The 17,168-nt window shown below is 38.3% G+C and overlaps 1 protein-coding gene across 9 annotated transcripts in view; it reads right to left on the reverse strand.

Annotated features, from left to right (window-relative positions):
• ABI1 (abl interactor 1) overlaps nucleotides 1-17,168 on the reverse strand; it is a 129,875-nt gene that overhangs the window by 21,498 nt on the left and 91,209 nt on the right. For 5 of the 9 annotated variants that reach the window (XM_030321141.2, XM_030321135.1, XM_030321137.1 and 2 more), the window contains exons 3-6: nucleotides 9,911-10,087; nucleotides 3,673-3,687; nucleotides 2,846-2,946; nucleotides 1,161-1,301 (exon numbers count right to left, since the gene is read on the reverse strand). In XM_030321141.2, coding sequence (XP_030177001.1) covers nucleotides 1,161-1,301; nucleotides 2,846-2,946; nucleotides 3,673-3,687; nucleotides 9,911-10,087 — 434 coding nt within the window. The remainder of the gene's footprint in view (nucleotides 1-1,160; nucleotides 1,302-2,845; nucleotides 2,947-3,672; nucleotides 3,688-9,910; nucleotides 10,088-17,168) is intronic. The other 4 variants (XM_030321140.2, XM_030321136.1, XM_030321142.1 and 1 more) reach the window with 1 other exon arrangement.

A 17,168-nucleotide genomic window follows, 5' to 3' on the forward strand; every position in this document is an offset into this window, starting at 1 on the left:
ATCATTTCTTTACTAACAGTAACAATAACAACAAATTTCCATTACACAGCACCTGAGAGGCTTGACTTCCCTGAGTCCCCTCAAAATGATTTTGCGAAATTTCTCTAATATACCAACCTAAAAGTCAAGGCATAGAGAGGTTCCTTGCCCACGTTCTTAAGTGACTGATAAAACTAAAGAAAAAATAAATTAAACTATACAATAAATTTGTCTGGCTGTATAAAAATATCCAAACATGGTGTTGCTACTTTTGGGGGGGAAGGGCCTAAGCAGGACTTTAGGGTTGCTGTCATATTCCATTTTCTGATCTGGGGATGGTTATGTGGGTGTATTCAATTTGTATTAAACCATCAAGTTGTATACTTTACAAATTGTATACTTTTCTGAATGTACATCATGCTTCATAACCCAGTTTTTCAAAAATCCACTGGGGAGGTGACTTCTAGAACTTTTTTTTTTTAGCAACTTACATATTGTAGTATACCAACTGTCTTAACAAATTCTTCCTCATATTTCAGGTGTCCTTTTACTTCCAACCTCATAAAGTTTGTATGTTGTATAATTTCTGATATTTCACCTTTTATCCAAAAATACTTAAGAGTGGTTGCCTTGATCTTTAAATAACTGTTTTAAAAAACATTCTTTAGGCCCTGATCCAAATAGGCATTTATACCTCCATCAAAAAGAAAACATAGTAGCAATTTGCAATTGTATGAACAGAGATTTAAAATCCCCCCAAAGGGGCCTGGGTGGCGCAGTCGGTTAAGCGTCCGACTTCAGCCAGGTCACGATCTCGCGGTCCGTGAGTTCGAGCCCCGCGTCAGGCTCTGGGCTGATGGCTCAGAGCCTGGAGCCTGTTTCTGATTCTGTGTCTCCCTCTCTCTCTGCCCCTCCCCCGTTCATGCTCTGTCTCTCTCTGTCCCAAAAATAAATAAACGTTGAAAAAAAAAAAAAATTAAAAAAAAAAAATAAAATCCCCCCAAAACAGAGGAATTAACATACAAATTTCTAGAAACATCTACAATGTTATTAACCTCATCTTTTATATTCTATATTAGCATTAGAGCAGTACTTTACCTTTACTCAGCAACTTTACAGGAGTTTGTCGCCAGTCAATAACCCCCACTCATGGATATTCAAAGGCTCAACTGAAGGTTTACCTGTGTGTCCTCGGTCTCTGGTTTAAAGAAGCTGTCCTGCCTGGACTATGTTGACTTCCGAGCCTAGCAGGACTTGTCATGTAGTCATTAGGAACTGTTGGGGGTTTAACAGGTTCCAGGGTTTTGTAAGGAGTATTTCGTCTAAAGAAGCATAACAGAGAAGGAATAATGAATAAGAAAGATTAAGTGGTAGTCCCCCCCTCCCAAATCTGTGATTGTCTCTTGATAACCAAGTACAAGTTTTTTTCTTTAACTTGTAATAATAAAGTTTTGTTTAAAAAAAAATTCTTTGGGTGCCTGGGTGGCTCTGTCAGTTAAGCGTCCAACTTCAGCTCAGGTCATGATCTCATTTTTCATGGGCTTAAGCCCCACCTCAGGCTCTGTGCTGACAGCTCGGAGCCTGGAGGCTGCTTCAGATTCTATGACTCCCACCTTCTCTGCCCCTCCCCCACTTGTACTCTGTCTCTCTGTCTCTCAAAAACAAATAAAAGTTTAAAAAAAAATTTTTAAAGAAGTGTTCTTAAATAAAATAAAATAAAATAAAATAAAATAAAATAAAATAAAATAAACTCTTAATTGCGGTATATAAACTTTGTTACTTTACACAAAAACTAAAATTTGTTACTTTTTGTTAAAAACCCTAGGAAAGGGTAATTTAAAAGTTCTAACCTTATTTCTGAAAATAATGATTCTAATTTTTTTAATGCTCAGTATATTAATCTTTGAAATACATTATTCCCAGCCAGCTCAGTCACCCACAAGCCACTGTCCTTGTACATTGTATGAAAACTATCTCCTCTGCATTTTATTCGTACTTCAGTGTGGAAATAATATGAACAAGTACATTTCCAATCCTATATAATGCCACGCATTTCTTAATAAATGATTTTAACTTTTCGATTTAATAATTTCATGTTTTTTTTTCAGGGGACAGGGATTTACAGAACGAAAATGGAAACTAAGATTCTATGAAACTGTTGATTGTTAATCCCTGTTACTATAAAATAATGGTTCCTCACCCTTCTACCAAAACCAAGAACTCTACTACATGACTTCCTATTTTAAGGTGAATAATCTTTCAGAAATATCTTACCAATTATTCAATATTTTTATTGCACTGAGAACTGAGAAGGAAGAAGCCACAAATTGTTACCTTTTCTATTTCTCCAACTAGCCTTCCCTCAAAGCTCAAGTATGAAGGGCCCTCAGATTACCAGCAGAAGCACAGTTAAAGATAAAGAGTCCCTAATTTCAGGTGCCAAGAAGAGATGCAGGCTATGAAATCAAACTACATAAAATACACCACTAATTTAAAGTCCTGCAATATGCATACTGTAAACACATGTGAAAGCACCATATGGAATCCTCTGGTAATTTCACTAGACATAAACTTAGGCTACACTTATTTTTTTTTCCCCAAAAAAATGAATTAGAAAAAAATAAATGATGTTTATTGACATATATACAAAAGAAGTTTTCTAGTACAGACTTCCATAGAGAATATTATAAAACAAGCGGATTCACCATGGATTCTGTTGAAGGAAATAAGAGCCAAAATGAAATTTGTAAAAGGTAGTTCACACTGAGAGGGTCCCACAGCAAGAACCCATACATTTACTTAAGTCACAGAAATATCTTTTTCTTCAGCCTATGGATTTTCTTGTAAAATGAAGTTGAATTCTTACCCCAGTGTTCCCCGGCCTGACATGGGAGGGCTTGGTGGTTTCTGAGTAGGAGGATTTGTTCTCGACAGTGTGCCAGTTCTTGCAGGCTGGTTATTTCCATGCTAAAATGTGGAAACAGAAGCTTTCATTTTTATATCAAATTGTTCTGTTGGTGTTTTGACACCATATATTATTTTTTTAATATCAGAATGTGAAGTAAGGATTCCCAGACAATTTTAATAACAGACTTTGGTACCACATTTTAATAAGTCAAGAAACCACCTGCACTTGGCTTTTCCTATTATCTTTCTGTTATTCATACTAATTTATGGCAAAATACAGGTGTGAATATTGGATTTTATATATTATTTTATTGTTGTTAAACATGTTCACTGAGATCAAACTTATCTGCATTCAAATACTGGACTTCTCCAAATTTTTTTAGATATGTGCATGAATAAAAACTACAGATCTCAGTGTCAACTTGCTAAAACATACATCTGAAAAATCGTTATCTTAACAATTCAGTAACAAAGTCATGTATGTCTGGAAAACCTCCAAATGGTTAAGTCAATAAAAGCAAGGCAACTATCAAAAAAATGAGCAAAGCAATAAATGTTAGCAAAATTAATGTTCCTATAAATGCAGATGTCAATATATCTTTGATATATTAACACATCCAAGCTAAATGTTGCTGATTTGAACTGAGTTTCAGTATATTTAATCTACATAAATCCTAGGGGAAAAAAGCAGACAGACATAGGAAGAGTTTTCAAATTTAGTGGCTCTGCAGCCTCTATCAATATAGAGGGAATACTGTGGATCAAATGATAAGTAGTATCTCTTACCTTGGCTTTTAGCCACTTTACGTTGGCAAAAAAAGGGGGGAAAAAGTAGAAATTAATTCGAAATAAATTATATCTGATAGGACACGTTTATATTTACAATTATTCAATTCATGTTAATAAGCTTTTACCCAGCCATATTTCAAATATTTTATAAAGAAAAAATATCCATAAGCAATAGGGAAATATTCGTGTGTATCAAATATTTTTCAAAAGAATATATTCATAAGAAAACCACCACTTAATTATGCCAATCTTATACAGGTCCAATAATGTCTTGGGTTAGTATTTTATCCTATGAAACTAACTCAACTGAATCACAGGTGATAAACACTGATTTAAACAAACACCTTATCACATTAAATCTAAGTCCACTTTAACACAGAAGTGTACAAGGCCTCAGGCTTTCCTAAAAAAACCAATGCCCACGTATTCATTATTTGAATGGTAATATAGTATTTTAAAAATTGATAAATTATAAATGTTAACATTCAAAATCACATGTTGCTTCCAAATTCAGAAAAGGGCCTAACACCTTGATGTTTAAAAAAAAAAAACCAGGGGTGCCTGGATGTCTCAGTGTGGGTTAAGTACCTGACTTCAGCTCAGGTCATGATCTCACAGTTTGTGAGTTTGAGCCCTGCGTCAGGCGATCTGCTGTTAGAGCCTGCTTCAGATCCACTGTCCCCTTCTCTCTATGCCCTTCCCCTGCTCAAGCGTGCGCGCACACACACTCTCAAAAATAAATAAAATTATTTTTTTAATTTATTTTAAAAAATAACAAATTAAATTTAAATTTAAAAAAATCACTATGCACAATAGTTCCTTAGTCAGATTCTAACTAAGGCATAAACAGGGTCCGGAAACCTCATTTGTAACTTATGAATCTAAATCTGAGCAAGCCAACAGTAGTAGGAAGTTATAGGTTGCTTTGGTTCTAAGTTTTCTTCTGAACCAGTTTAGCCAAAATTCAAAATTGGAAGAAAAATTGCTTTGGTCCTAAAGGCTACTTCTATGAAAGATGATTAGCCTATATATGAGCTAATATGGCTTATGAATAACATGAAATAATGAGTATAGTCCTAAAGCATCACTACTTGTACGATGCCACTTAAGAAAAAGTATCTTTACGTTGTAGACTCTAAGTTTGTATATTCTGGGGTCTCAAGTTCTTTCTTTAACATGTTCCCTTTTAAACATGTAGCTACCATTTTTCAGGTGACCATAAAGGCAACATTAAGAAAGTCATCCAGGGGCACCTAGGTGGTTCAGTTGGTTAAGCATCCAACTTCGGCTCAGGTCATGATCTCACAGTTCATGAGTTTAAGCCCCACACGGGGCTCTGTGCTGACACCTTGGAGCCTGGAGCCTGCTTCAGATGCTATGTCCCTCTCTCTCTGCTGTCCCGTTTGGGCACACCCGCGCACGTGCTTGCCCTCTCTCTCTCTCAAAAACAAATAAACATTAAAAAAAAAAAAAAGTCATCCAAAAGAGGAATACTTTGTCTTTTAGATACAGTCTCATTTCTAGAAATTATGCCAGAATTTTGGTGTTATTTAATGTTTGTTTAGAATGATATTGCTCATTTTTATCAATGTCTGGAATCCTACCTAGCTGCTAAATACCACAGCAGGATTTAGAAACTGTAAACTTGAATAACAAGATATACTAATGTGACAGCATTACAATACACTAAATATTATACTATTCTAAGGTAACTTAGAAGTATTCTTAAAAAAATTTTTTTACGTTTATTTATTTTTGAGAGACAGAGACAGAGCAAAAGTGGGGAAGGGGCAGAGAGAGAAGCAGACACAGAATCTGAAGCAGGTTCCAGGCTCTGAGCCATGAGCACAGAGCCTGACACAGGGCTCAAACTCACAAACCGTGAACCTGAGCCGAAGTCAGACGCTTAACCGACTGGGCCACCCAGGTGCCCCAGAAGTATTCTAAATATAGCCACACATCTGCCCCCATTTGTGGTTTCAAGTGAATAAGAAAAAAAAGTTAGCGTTCAAGTATAAACTGATCCCAAATGAAAGAATGAATGGAGAATTTGGGAATAAAAATTCTAGCTGAACTCTGCTACTGTGCAATGGTATAACCTTTAACCTTGTATGGAGCCCAGCCCTCTCTACCAAGTATATACAGAAGTGTTTGAGTTTGAGAGTATTAGAAGGAAATAATCTCTATATCTTACTGCTTAAAATACTCTAATTGTTAGCAACCTACAAGATTTCCACTTAAATGTCCCCAAAACACATCCAAACTAGACTTTTATTTTCTTAAGATCTCACTTCATTTCTTTAACATTTACATTTACCATTTCCCTGGAATCTTGAGTTGAAAACAATAGAATTCTTTTTGATTCCTCCCTATCTTTTGGTCTAAGTAAAGCTTTATGTACTATAGGTGCTAAAACTCTGTAAGGCCAGCCAATCCTTTCTTTTATATGATTCATTAGTTTACTCCTTTGTCTAATACAACCTTTAAAAAACATCATTCCTGGGGCACCTGGGTGGTTCCATCGGCTAAGCATCTGACTTTGGCTCAGGTCATGATCTCAGAGTTCGTAGGTTCGAGCCCCCTGTCAGGCTCTGTGCTGACAGCTCGGAGCCTGCTTCGAATTCTGTGTCTCCCTCTCTCTCTCTGCCCCTCCCCCACTCGTACTCAGTCTCTCTCTCTCTCAAAATAAACATTAAAAATTAAAAAAAAAATTTACCCCTATCCTAAATCTTTAGTGTCTCCACAAATAAAATGTAACAACTCCTAGATCACATGTTCTTTTCAAGGCTTAAAAACAAACACATACATTGAAAGTCCTTTGTAAATTAGGAACAAGTCCATAAAGCTGTTAATTATTATTATGGTTTATTAAAAATAAATGTCTCTACTAAGTACTCAGGTCTTGTCTAGTCTAACTTACCCTGAAAACTTATGCTCCCTATAAGGTTTATCTTCTTGCGTTCTCCTTTATGTATATATTCTAGTAGTTTCCCTGTGCTAGGATTCTCTTATTCATATCTTATACTGTTTACAAAAGTCAAGCCAGACTTATCTTAAGATATTTTTTCCATATATACGGGGTGCTTGGGCGGCTCAGTCGGTTGGGCACCCAACTTTAGCTCAGGTCATGATCTCACTGTTTGCGGGTTCAAGCCCCGCGTCAGGCTCTGTGCTGACAGATCAGAGCCTGGAGCCTGCTTCAGGTTCTGTGTCTTCCCTTCCCTCTGTCCCTCCCCGTTCATACTCTGTCTCTCAAGAATAAAATAAAATGTTAAAAAAATACATTTTTTTCCATATATATATATATATATATATATATATGGAAAAAAAATATATATATATATATTTTTTTTTTTTTAAAGTAGGGCCCACAAACAGCACGGAGCCCAATGAGGGACTTGAATCATTACCCTGAGATCAAGACCTGAGCTGAGATCAAGAGTCAGACGTTCAACCGACTGAGTTTCCCAGGTGCCCCATTTTTTCCATATTTTTAATTCATACCAAATTTCTGTGTAACCATCTACTTCACAGCATAAAACGCTTTAGCACAGTAAATATTTAAATAATACAAATACCAAACCCCTTAAATTTATATCACAAAATAAAATAAGATGGAATATTAATTTTGGAGCATGGAAACCTTAACATAAAACTTAGCAGCTATAAGAATATTAATATATTTGGAAACAATTTTTTTAATCTGTATATATTTTTTTTTTTTTAATTTTTTTTTTTTCAACGTTTATTTATTTTTGGGACAGAGAGAGACAGAGCATGAACGGGGGAGGGGCAGAGAGAGAGGGAGACACAGAACCGGAAACAGGCTCCAGGCTCTGAGCCATCAGCCCAGAGCCCGACGCGGGGCTCGAACTCACAGACCGCGAGATCGTGACCTGGCTGAAGTCGGACGCTTAACCGACTGCGCCACCCAGGCGCCCCTGTATATATTTTTTAAAATACCAAAAAAACAGAGGCAAAAGTCACACAGCAGTATGAAGAAATATTTGCCAATATATAAAGAGCTCATTTCCTTAACAGAAAAAAGAACCCTTAACAACCAATAGGAAAACAAATTTCTAAACAGTAAATGGGACAAAAGATAAAATAATTCTAGATCTATAACTAAGTACAGCTTCTCTCTTTTATTTCTCATAATATTGGCCCTAGCATTTGTTAAATTAACTACTACAAATTTCTAAGCTTCCTATACCTCTATACTCTATACTCTAGAAGTATTTATTTAATTTGGCAATGATCTCTCAGAAAAATCAGAAAACAGGAGAAATAAAGTGGCAATGAGACAACTGGGGAAAAAATAATTATGTGTATATTTGTATGTCACAGAAACAAAATATAGACAAATATGCCACAAAACAGCTTCTAAGATATAATGTTCTCATGGACCACCCACCCTCCCACCCCTAGTCAAAACAATAACCTGTACAACTATATAAATGTACTTAGTGCCACAAAGCTGTACACTTAAAATGTTAAATGGTAAATTTTATATTTTGCCACAATACTAAAAAAAAAAGTGTCAACATCCATTACAAAAAGTAGACTGCCTAAATTTACATCTTCATACTTCATATAATGTGGCATTTACACTTCCCATTTATACATTTATGATGAAATAGCTTCATTTTCTCACCCAAAATTTCCTTGTAAAATTTGCTTTCATCTTCTAATCTGCTAAGGACTATGTATTAAACTATTAAATATATTTATTAGTAGAGGGATAATATAGGATATTCACTTCTAAGCTGGTGACAGAACTTTCTTAATGCATGTATACTGTTCTGAAAGAAAGAAAAAGGAGAAGAAGTGAGTGAGAGTGGGTTTGTGTGTGTACATGTGTGCATATGTATATATGTATATATGTAAGTTTTAATCCCAAGGCAGTTAATCATACAAAGAGTTCTTCTAGACTCTCAATATTCAAATCCTAAAGTTCAATCTAGTCTAAAATATCTTAAATTAAAATTGAATTTAAGCTCTTACACAGCCCTAGCCACATCCTCTGGGTAAAAATATAAGAAACAAACAAGTAGCATCCTTTACATGTGCAAAGTGTTCAAATTTTACATACAACTTCCAAGCATCACAGTAAAGAGCAGATTCCATAATCTCAGAGAAGAATAAAGGTCAGTGTTATCAGTCAGCTATTTCCCCCCTCTTGATCAAGAACCCCAAATAATTCAGAATGCAACAGATAGCATCTGTCAGATCAATCAGCTAGGGAAAGCTTCCAGATTCTAGCTGACTCCTAAAATTCTATTATAAAAATTCTGAAAACTAGACACAAAATCAAAATAAAGGTCCTCTAGGAAAAGGACTACTGAATTTCAGAGGAATCATTTATCCTGAGCAGAGAAGACGGAAGAATTCAGGCCATTCAGTATGTTTACAAAATAACCCACGAACACCTATGAAGTTGACAAGTCACAGGCATCCTTCAAAAGGAGTTAATTCTGCCGTGCTAAGAAATAAACATGGGCAACAAATAATCTCTCCTAAAAGCCCTTAGGGGCAGAGGTGAGGAGGAAGAGATGGGGGTGGGGCACAAAACAAAACTACATACAATCTTTTATTTTTCGTAAATTGCTGGAATTACAGCCACATCTACACATATGCACTAATATATAACATATTTAGAAATCAAAGGGTTAAAGTTCCTATAAATTATTTTCTAAACCAACTCTGTAAAGCCTACAAGTTTTATTTTTAAATATCCATTCATTCATGGTACTCACAAATTTGAAGTATTAGTTTAGGATTCAAATGGCTTAACTGATGAACAGCCATTTTAAGTTTTATTATCTTCTTAAATAAAGCCTGTTCCACAGGTCAAATTCTGCCTTAAGCTTAGTATATAGAATACACAACTAATATTAAATGTTCTTTGAAAACTGTAATGCTAGTTACTAGCTAATAGAATCTATTAATTAAGAAAATTAGGAGCACTTGGGTGGCTCACCTGGTTGAGTGTGTGACTCTTGATTTGGGCTCAGGTCATGATCTCACATTTCATGGGATTAAGCCCCACTATGGGCTCTGAACTAACAGTGTGGAGACTGCTTGGGATTCTCTCTCTTTCTACCCCTCCCTCACAGGCTCTCTCTCTCAAAATAAATATTTTTTTAAAAAGAAAATTATTTTTATCTTCCTATTTCCTACTCAAAATATTTACTGGATAAATTATTTCAAGTTAATGTAATATAAAAATGCTTACCTTGACACCATGGCCCACATCATCCAGAACTGTATAGTCAATAGGTTTCCGAATATACCTTACAGGGCGCTCCATATTTGCAGGTGCTATTATTTTGTGAGTTCTTGATGTATTCTTATTTGTTGTCAAAATGCCAATCTCTCTTCGAGCTACTTTTTCTTTATGAATGTCCACAGTCTGTATTTTAAATGTGAAAAAAGCAAAAAAATATTATTAGGCACAGTAAATTATATTATGTCCATTATACTGGACTACATACACGTTGGACCACAGGACTGAATTACATGTCTGATCTCCAGTGAATACTATATCTTTCCCTTCAAAATTAAGGAAATTAACATCCTTGAGGCTCAAAACAGGTACTATCTAAAGGTGATTAAAAGCACCAACTGATTTAATGGATTTGATTCCAAAACAATTTCCAGGAAAGCAATTTTCATTCCTAAAAACTCAGTGTGTATGGAAAGGGGGGGGGGGGTCTTGCTCTGAGAAGCTTACACTTTATTTACTGGGGAGGCAGACCTGGAAAAATAAAATAAAATAAAATAACTACAACACAATGAGGTTAGTGCTGTAGTGACACATGCACAATGTCAGAGCCAAGATACCTAACTAGGTTCAGAAGGGCTCACTTAAAGACTATACAGCATGTAGGTTTTTAAGTATGAATAAAAGAAGACGCAGATAGGGAAATTATTCAAGGCAATTATTAGAAAAGATGATAAGTTACAGCAGAGGTTATACATTGGCAACATGAAGCCTAGCTAATTCTGGCCTTTATGGCTTAAAAAAAATTTTGCTGTTGTTTAGTTGCCAACATTTAAAACTGGACAGTAGTCAGCACATAAGAAATAATTACACAACTACTCGACATTTTGAACTTTGCCCTAATGGTAGTGGGGAACCAACGACAAATCTGAACTGAGTGACATCATCAGATCTGCATTTTAAAAAATACCTCTGGTAGAAGTGTTGAGGACAGACAGAACAAGAGTACTGGCAGTGAGACCAGGTAGGAAGCAATTACAATAGTCTAGGTAGAAAAGCAGCAAGGGGCAGGGGAGTATTGTCAGAAAAAAAAAAACAAGAAGGGGCGCCTGTGTGGCTCAGTCGGTTGAGCATCCAACTTCAGCTCAGGTCACGATCTCGCCATTGACGAATTTGAGCCCCGCGTCTGGCTCTGTGCTGACAGCTCAGAGCCTGGAACCTGCTTCGGATTTTGTGTCTCCCTCTCTCTCTGCCTCTCCCTTGCTCATGCTCTGTCTCGCTCTGTCTCAAAAATAAATCAACATTTAAAAAAAAAAGAAAGAAAGAAAGAAAAAGTTTCATGTTAATGCCTGTTGAAGATTCTATTTCCAAATTTTATTTACTTTAGAGAGAGAACACGCATGTGGAGTGGAGAAAGAGGGAGAGGGAGAAGAAGAGGCAGAGAGAAAGAGACAGAGAGACAGAGATAGATATTTCAAGCAGGCTCCACGTTCAGTGCAGAGCCCCACACGGGGCTTGATCCCATGATCATGAAATCATGAACTGAGCTGAAACCAAGGGTCAGACTAAGCCACTCATGTGCCCCTCTATTTCCAAATTTTAAAAAATTGATTGGGAAATAACCTGTAATTAAAAATGTTGTCCCAACTCCAAAATAAGGTATTAGGGAGACAACTACCCTAAGTGTCTAGCAATTTTCCACATCTTATAAGAAAAAGCACTACTCCCCTCTGTCCTGGATATTTATATAGTAAACAGCCTTCATATAGTGTCTTCTTGGAGAGCAAATGGCAGAGTTGTTTCTTCCCAGTGTAATAAAAATAATGTCATCCCTGGGGCAAAGGTCAGGAAGGCTTTTTGCCTGTTGTAAAAAATCTGGTCCCATAAACTGGGAGTTCCTTTCTTGTAATGAAACCAACTGTGTGTACAAGTATCACTTGGCTCTCTTTGCAGGATCCTATGGAAATTGGGGCTAGTTACCTAGCACAAATACTGACATTGGCTACTGCCATTGCCATGAGCAATGACATCCTGGGTCTCATGTCTCTTAACAGTATCTATTCTGGCAGGCTAACTTCTTAGCTTGCAGGAAATGTAAAATAATCTTAAAACTTTTCAGAGTTTTTGACAGTTTCAGCAAGGAGAATGGAATGCTGACAGAGTTTTCTAGAAATGGAACGAAAGACCAGCAAACAGGAATCAAAAGAAGTCCATGGGAATCGTGAGTGAACATGCTGACCAAATGCGATGGTCAACCAAGCAATGAACTGTCCTCTACTGCCTATTAATAAGGCTAAGCTGAGGTGATAGTTTCAGGGTGAGGACCATTTTGTAGGTTCAAAGATAGCAGTCTGAATGATGCCCCAGTTACTGTTAACTTTCCATCAACCTGACAGTCAGCTTCAGAAGGTATGCCCTATAAACAACTGGTACTAAGATTTACCTGGCAGGGGCGCCTGGGTGGCGCAGTCGGTTAAGCGTCCGACTTCAGCCAGGTCACGATCTCGCGGTCCGTGAGTTCGAGCCCCGCGTCGGGCTCTGGGCTGACGGCTCAGAGCCTGGAGCCTGTTTCCGATTCTGTGTCTCCCTCTCTCTCTGCCCCTCCCCCGTTCATGCTCTGTCTCTCTCTGTCCCAAAAATAAATTAAAAAAAAAAAAAAAAACGTTGAAAAAAAAAAGATTTACCTGGCAGAGGGAGCAGGGAACACAAAGTTCTGTTCCCTTTCAGACAATTTTACACCCAACATTTCACTGGGTGCCAAAGGAGAAAAACTGCGACCACTGTGGTCAGAACCAGAAGAATCTTTAGAACTTCAGCTAGTTTGCTTAGAAGATATGGGGATGGGGCATATAATGCTTTTTTAAGAAATTTTTTTAAGCTTTTATTTATTTATTTTGAGAGAGAGTGAGAAAGCAGGGGCAGAGGTTGGGGGGAGAATCCCAAACAGGCTCTGTGCTGTCAGGGCAGAGCCCGAAGCAGGGCTCAAACTCATGAACTGCTAGGTCATAATCTGAGCCAAAATGAAGAGTCAGATGCTTAACTGAGCCACCCAGACGCCCCACATAATGCTTAGTACAGATGGCAATGGCTGACTATGTTACTGCTCAGTCCCTTCAACAGTCTATCCTGTCAACATTCAGTCCATACAAGATTAGTAAAAGACCTCAGCATTTTTTGGCAGTAGGTCCTGTCTGCTATGAGGGAGCTTTGCTCGACTCCACCCCCACCCCTGAAATTTTACTGAGAGAAACTACTACAGGCACTGAGTAGTCTTCAGGTTCTTACTGTACTGATTTAGGATTAAAATGATGATGAAGGGGATCACTGGAGAATGAGAAACTCGCCCAAGAAATCTAGATAAATTCCTACTCTCAGACCTTCCAAACTTGGAAAACTCCTCTAATTCTTATGTTGAAATCAAGCAAGAATTTAAGAGAGGTTATCATGACAATGGAGCAGCACATAGCCTACAGTAGGTGGACTCTTAAAAATAATGCTGTCACAAGTCATCCAAAGGGCACAAGCTCATCTCTCTGTCAGAAAGCTATCTGGCTGTAGCTGCTGAATGTCAGTAATGATGACCCTGCCACAGACCATGGGACCTTGGGTGGATCAAAAACACTACAGATTTATTTGATTGATCAGCTTGTAGCTACAGCACTGCTCAAAACTGAAAGGAAATGCACCTTGTTTACTGGTGCAGAGCTGCTCTCTCCCCACCTCCCCTCTAGCCCAGCCTCAGCTGCTTTACAGAGAAAGATGATTGGGGGTGGAGTTTTCCTAGTCCCTAAGGGGAACTGAAGATCAAACATACCCAAGTATGCCAGATCACGAAGGAGGGGAAGAACCCAAATTTTCATGGCTGTTACAGAAGCCCATGTCACCTTCATAGCCATTCTGTGAAGGGAGAGGGTACCTGCTTTCAGCTATTGAGGTTTGGACAGGATTCACAGTGAGAAAGAGTAACTAACTCATACTTTTCAGCTGGTATCTTTGGACCAATTCAGTGTATTACTGTTGTGGCTTCTATCGCTGAATGTATAACTGGTACTGATTTTACACATCTGCACCGTGAACGCCTAAGTGCTAAGTGAAGGGGATTATGACAACTGGGAAGAGCCCATGTAGAAAGCACTGGTAGCTTAGGCATTCCACAATCCTTATGATCCCTTTCAGTACAAGTCTCCATGCACAGATGAGTTTACTGACTGGAGCCTCTGGCAAGAGGAGCAGCCTCCACCAAAGGTATCCCTTAATTTTTGGATTCAATGCCTCCCTGACACGGCCACCAGGTACACTCCTTTTGAAGTTTCCTATTTGAGGATGGGTTAACACAAACTCAGTGACTAGTAAGGTGGGAAGAGCCTATCAAACCTCTCTTCTCACACTGAAGTGGGATATTCAAGAATGCAACCAGCCTGGCCCCTATGGTATTTCAGTTTCATATGAAAAAAATGGCAATTATCCCTGTGGGGAAATTTTATCCTTCACTCTGCCACCTAAACCAAAGTCGCTGGCTCACTGAAGCACCTGACTCACAGAGGATCCCATGAACATCTGCACCTGGCTCACCAACGATTCAACTACAATGAAACCCAAGAGTGCCTGGTGGGCTGCTGTGCTGTTCAATTTCAGGGCCAGCCACACAGAGCTGAAAATGGGTGCGGTTGCTTTACTCTGTGGGCAGAATTCAAGAATGCTCTCATAGATCTGACCAATACTCCCCCTCATAAACCTTGTTACATTTTTACTGACTCTGAGTCTGTTACCAATGACCTACCTGTTTGGTCTACCACTTGGAAAACTACAGACTGACATATTAAAAACTGGTCATAAACTGTGGGGACATATTGCAGTGGCTGATCAGATCATCGAGGTCACAACCACAGATGCCCACGTTAAGGGCCCAGTGTCTGAAGAGATCAAATGGAATGAAGCTGATTAAGACTGTACTGCCCAGATTGCCATTACCGCTGCAGGTTCTATCATCATACAGCAACACATGTACAGTCACAGAATAGAATCATGGTAAAGGACTCTGTGTTCCTGATGCAGAGGCAGCCACTGCATCCGACACGTGTAATTCCCAGAAGATCCATTTGTCTCATGGTGAAGGAGGTCACATCACTTGCTACGGACAGATTGGCTACATCAGACCTTACCCCCCACCCTTCACACTATTAGTGGTGCCTTACCATTGATGACACTTTTTCAGGTTATGGTATTGCTATTCCACTCCAGGTGACTCCAGACACACCACTGTTACCCTTGACACTAATCTGTCATGTTTTTCACTTTCCAAACCATATGCAGTCTGATAATGATGTTTTTATTCCAAAGGTCACTAACAATGGGCTGTTAGTGAAGCATTTGATGGCCTTCCACACTCCCTACCATCCACAGAAATCCTGTATTGCTGGATGCTGGAATAACCTCCTCAAAAATCAACTCAAAACATTCAAAAACAAAAAACAAACTGGACTCAAAAATGGACAAAGGACTTGATTAGACATTTCTCTGAAGACAGATAGATAGATAGATAGATAAGAAGATATACAAATGGCCAATAAGTACATGAAAAGATGCTCAACATTACTAAATCACTAGGGAAATTCAAATCAAAACCACAATGAGATAACATACCCATCAGGATGGCTACTATCCCCAAAGAACAAACAGAAAATAACACGTGTTGAGGAGGACCTGGAGAATATGGAACACCTGGGCATTGCTGGTGAGAATGTAAAATACAACTTCTGTGGAAAACAGTGTAGTGGTCCCTCAAAAGATTAAAAATAGAATTATCATAGGACTCAACAATTCCACTGCTGGGTATATACCCAAAAGAACTGAAAGTAGGGTCTTCAGGAGATATTTGTACACTCATGTCCATAGTGGCTTTATTTACAAGAGGCAAAAGGTAGAATAACCCAAGTGTCATTAATGGAAGGATGAATAAACAAAGTGTGAAATATTACTCAGCCTTAAAAAGTAAAGAAATTCTGGGGCACCTGGGTGGCTCAGTCAGTTGAGGGTCCGACATCAGCTCAGGTCATGATTTCGTGGTTTGGTGAGTTCGAGCCCCACATCGGGCTCTGTGCTGACAGCTCAGAGCCTGGAGCCTGCTTCCGATTCTATTTCTCCCTCTCTCTGCCCTTTCCCCACTTGTGCTCTCTCTCTCAAAAATAAACATTAAAGAAAAAAAAATTTTTTTTCAGTAAAGAAATTCTGACACATACTATAATATGAATTTTGAGGCCATTAGGCCAACTAAAATAAGCCAGTCACAAAAGGAAAAATATTATATGATTCTACTGATATGAAGTATCTAGAGTAGTCAGATTCATAGAGACGAAACAGGATTACAGTTGCTAGTGTCTGGAGGGAGAGGGCAATGGGAGGTGTTATTTAATGGATACAGACTTTCAGTTCTGTCAGATGAAGAGAGTTCTGAAAATTGGTTGCACAACACTATGAACATACTTAACACTAAGAACCGAAACACTTAAAATGGTTAGGTACCGACTGCCTGGCTCAGTCAGTAGAACATGCGACTCCTGATCTCGGGTTTTGAGTTTGAGGCCCATGCTGGATGTAGAGATTACTTAAAAAATAAAAATTAAAAAAAAAAAGGTTAAGATGGGAAATTATTGTCATGTGTATTTTACCATAATTAAAAAGTTTTTTTTAATCAACTCAGAAAAGATTCTGACTATACCTCCCTTAATTCTTCCTGTTCACACATATCAGTACAGCAGTTTGGTTACTGAATGTGGATGACCCCAGGAAGAGACCATCTCCTCCTTGCCACTTGAGATCTGTCCCTGACCATTCCCAAAGGTGATGCTTCTTTCTTTCCCCTAATGGAAACCCCAAGCTGGCCTGATTGTACCCTCTGGATAGCATCCTAGACAAAGAGGGCCTTGGGATTTCTAACATAATTCTGGTTTAGTCACCTGAGTTTTCTTGTTGGATTTCTGTGGTCTTAGACAATACAGATAGTGACCATTTGGTTAAGAAAGTATACTGCTCATCAAGTCCCCTTACAGTGAGTCATGTGGACCAAAACAGAAGACACAGCAGGGTCTCTGTAATTACATTTAATAAAAATGCCCTTGTCCCTCTTGCATCTGACCCTTCCAGACAAAAGGTTTGGGTGAGAGTCAGGGATGACTGGGGGAAAGGGAGAAGTTCTGTACTGGTACAGGACACACCGATCTTGTGGAACTAGAAGAACAACAACTCTGGCACCCATGAGTAAACACTTTAG

This window comes from Lynx canadensis, chromosome B4, assembly GCF_007474595.2.
Source record: "Lynx canadensis isolate LIC74 chromosome B4, mLynCan4.pri.v2, whole genome shotgun sequence".
Lineage (NCBI taxonomy): Eukaryota > Metazoa > Chordata > Mammalia > Carnivora > Felidae > Lynx > Lynx canadensis.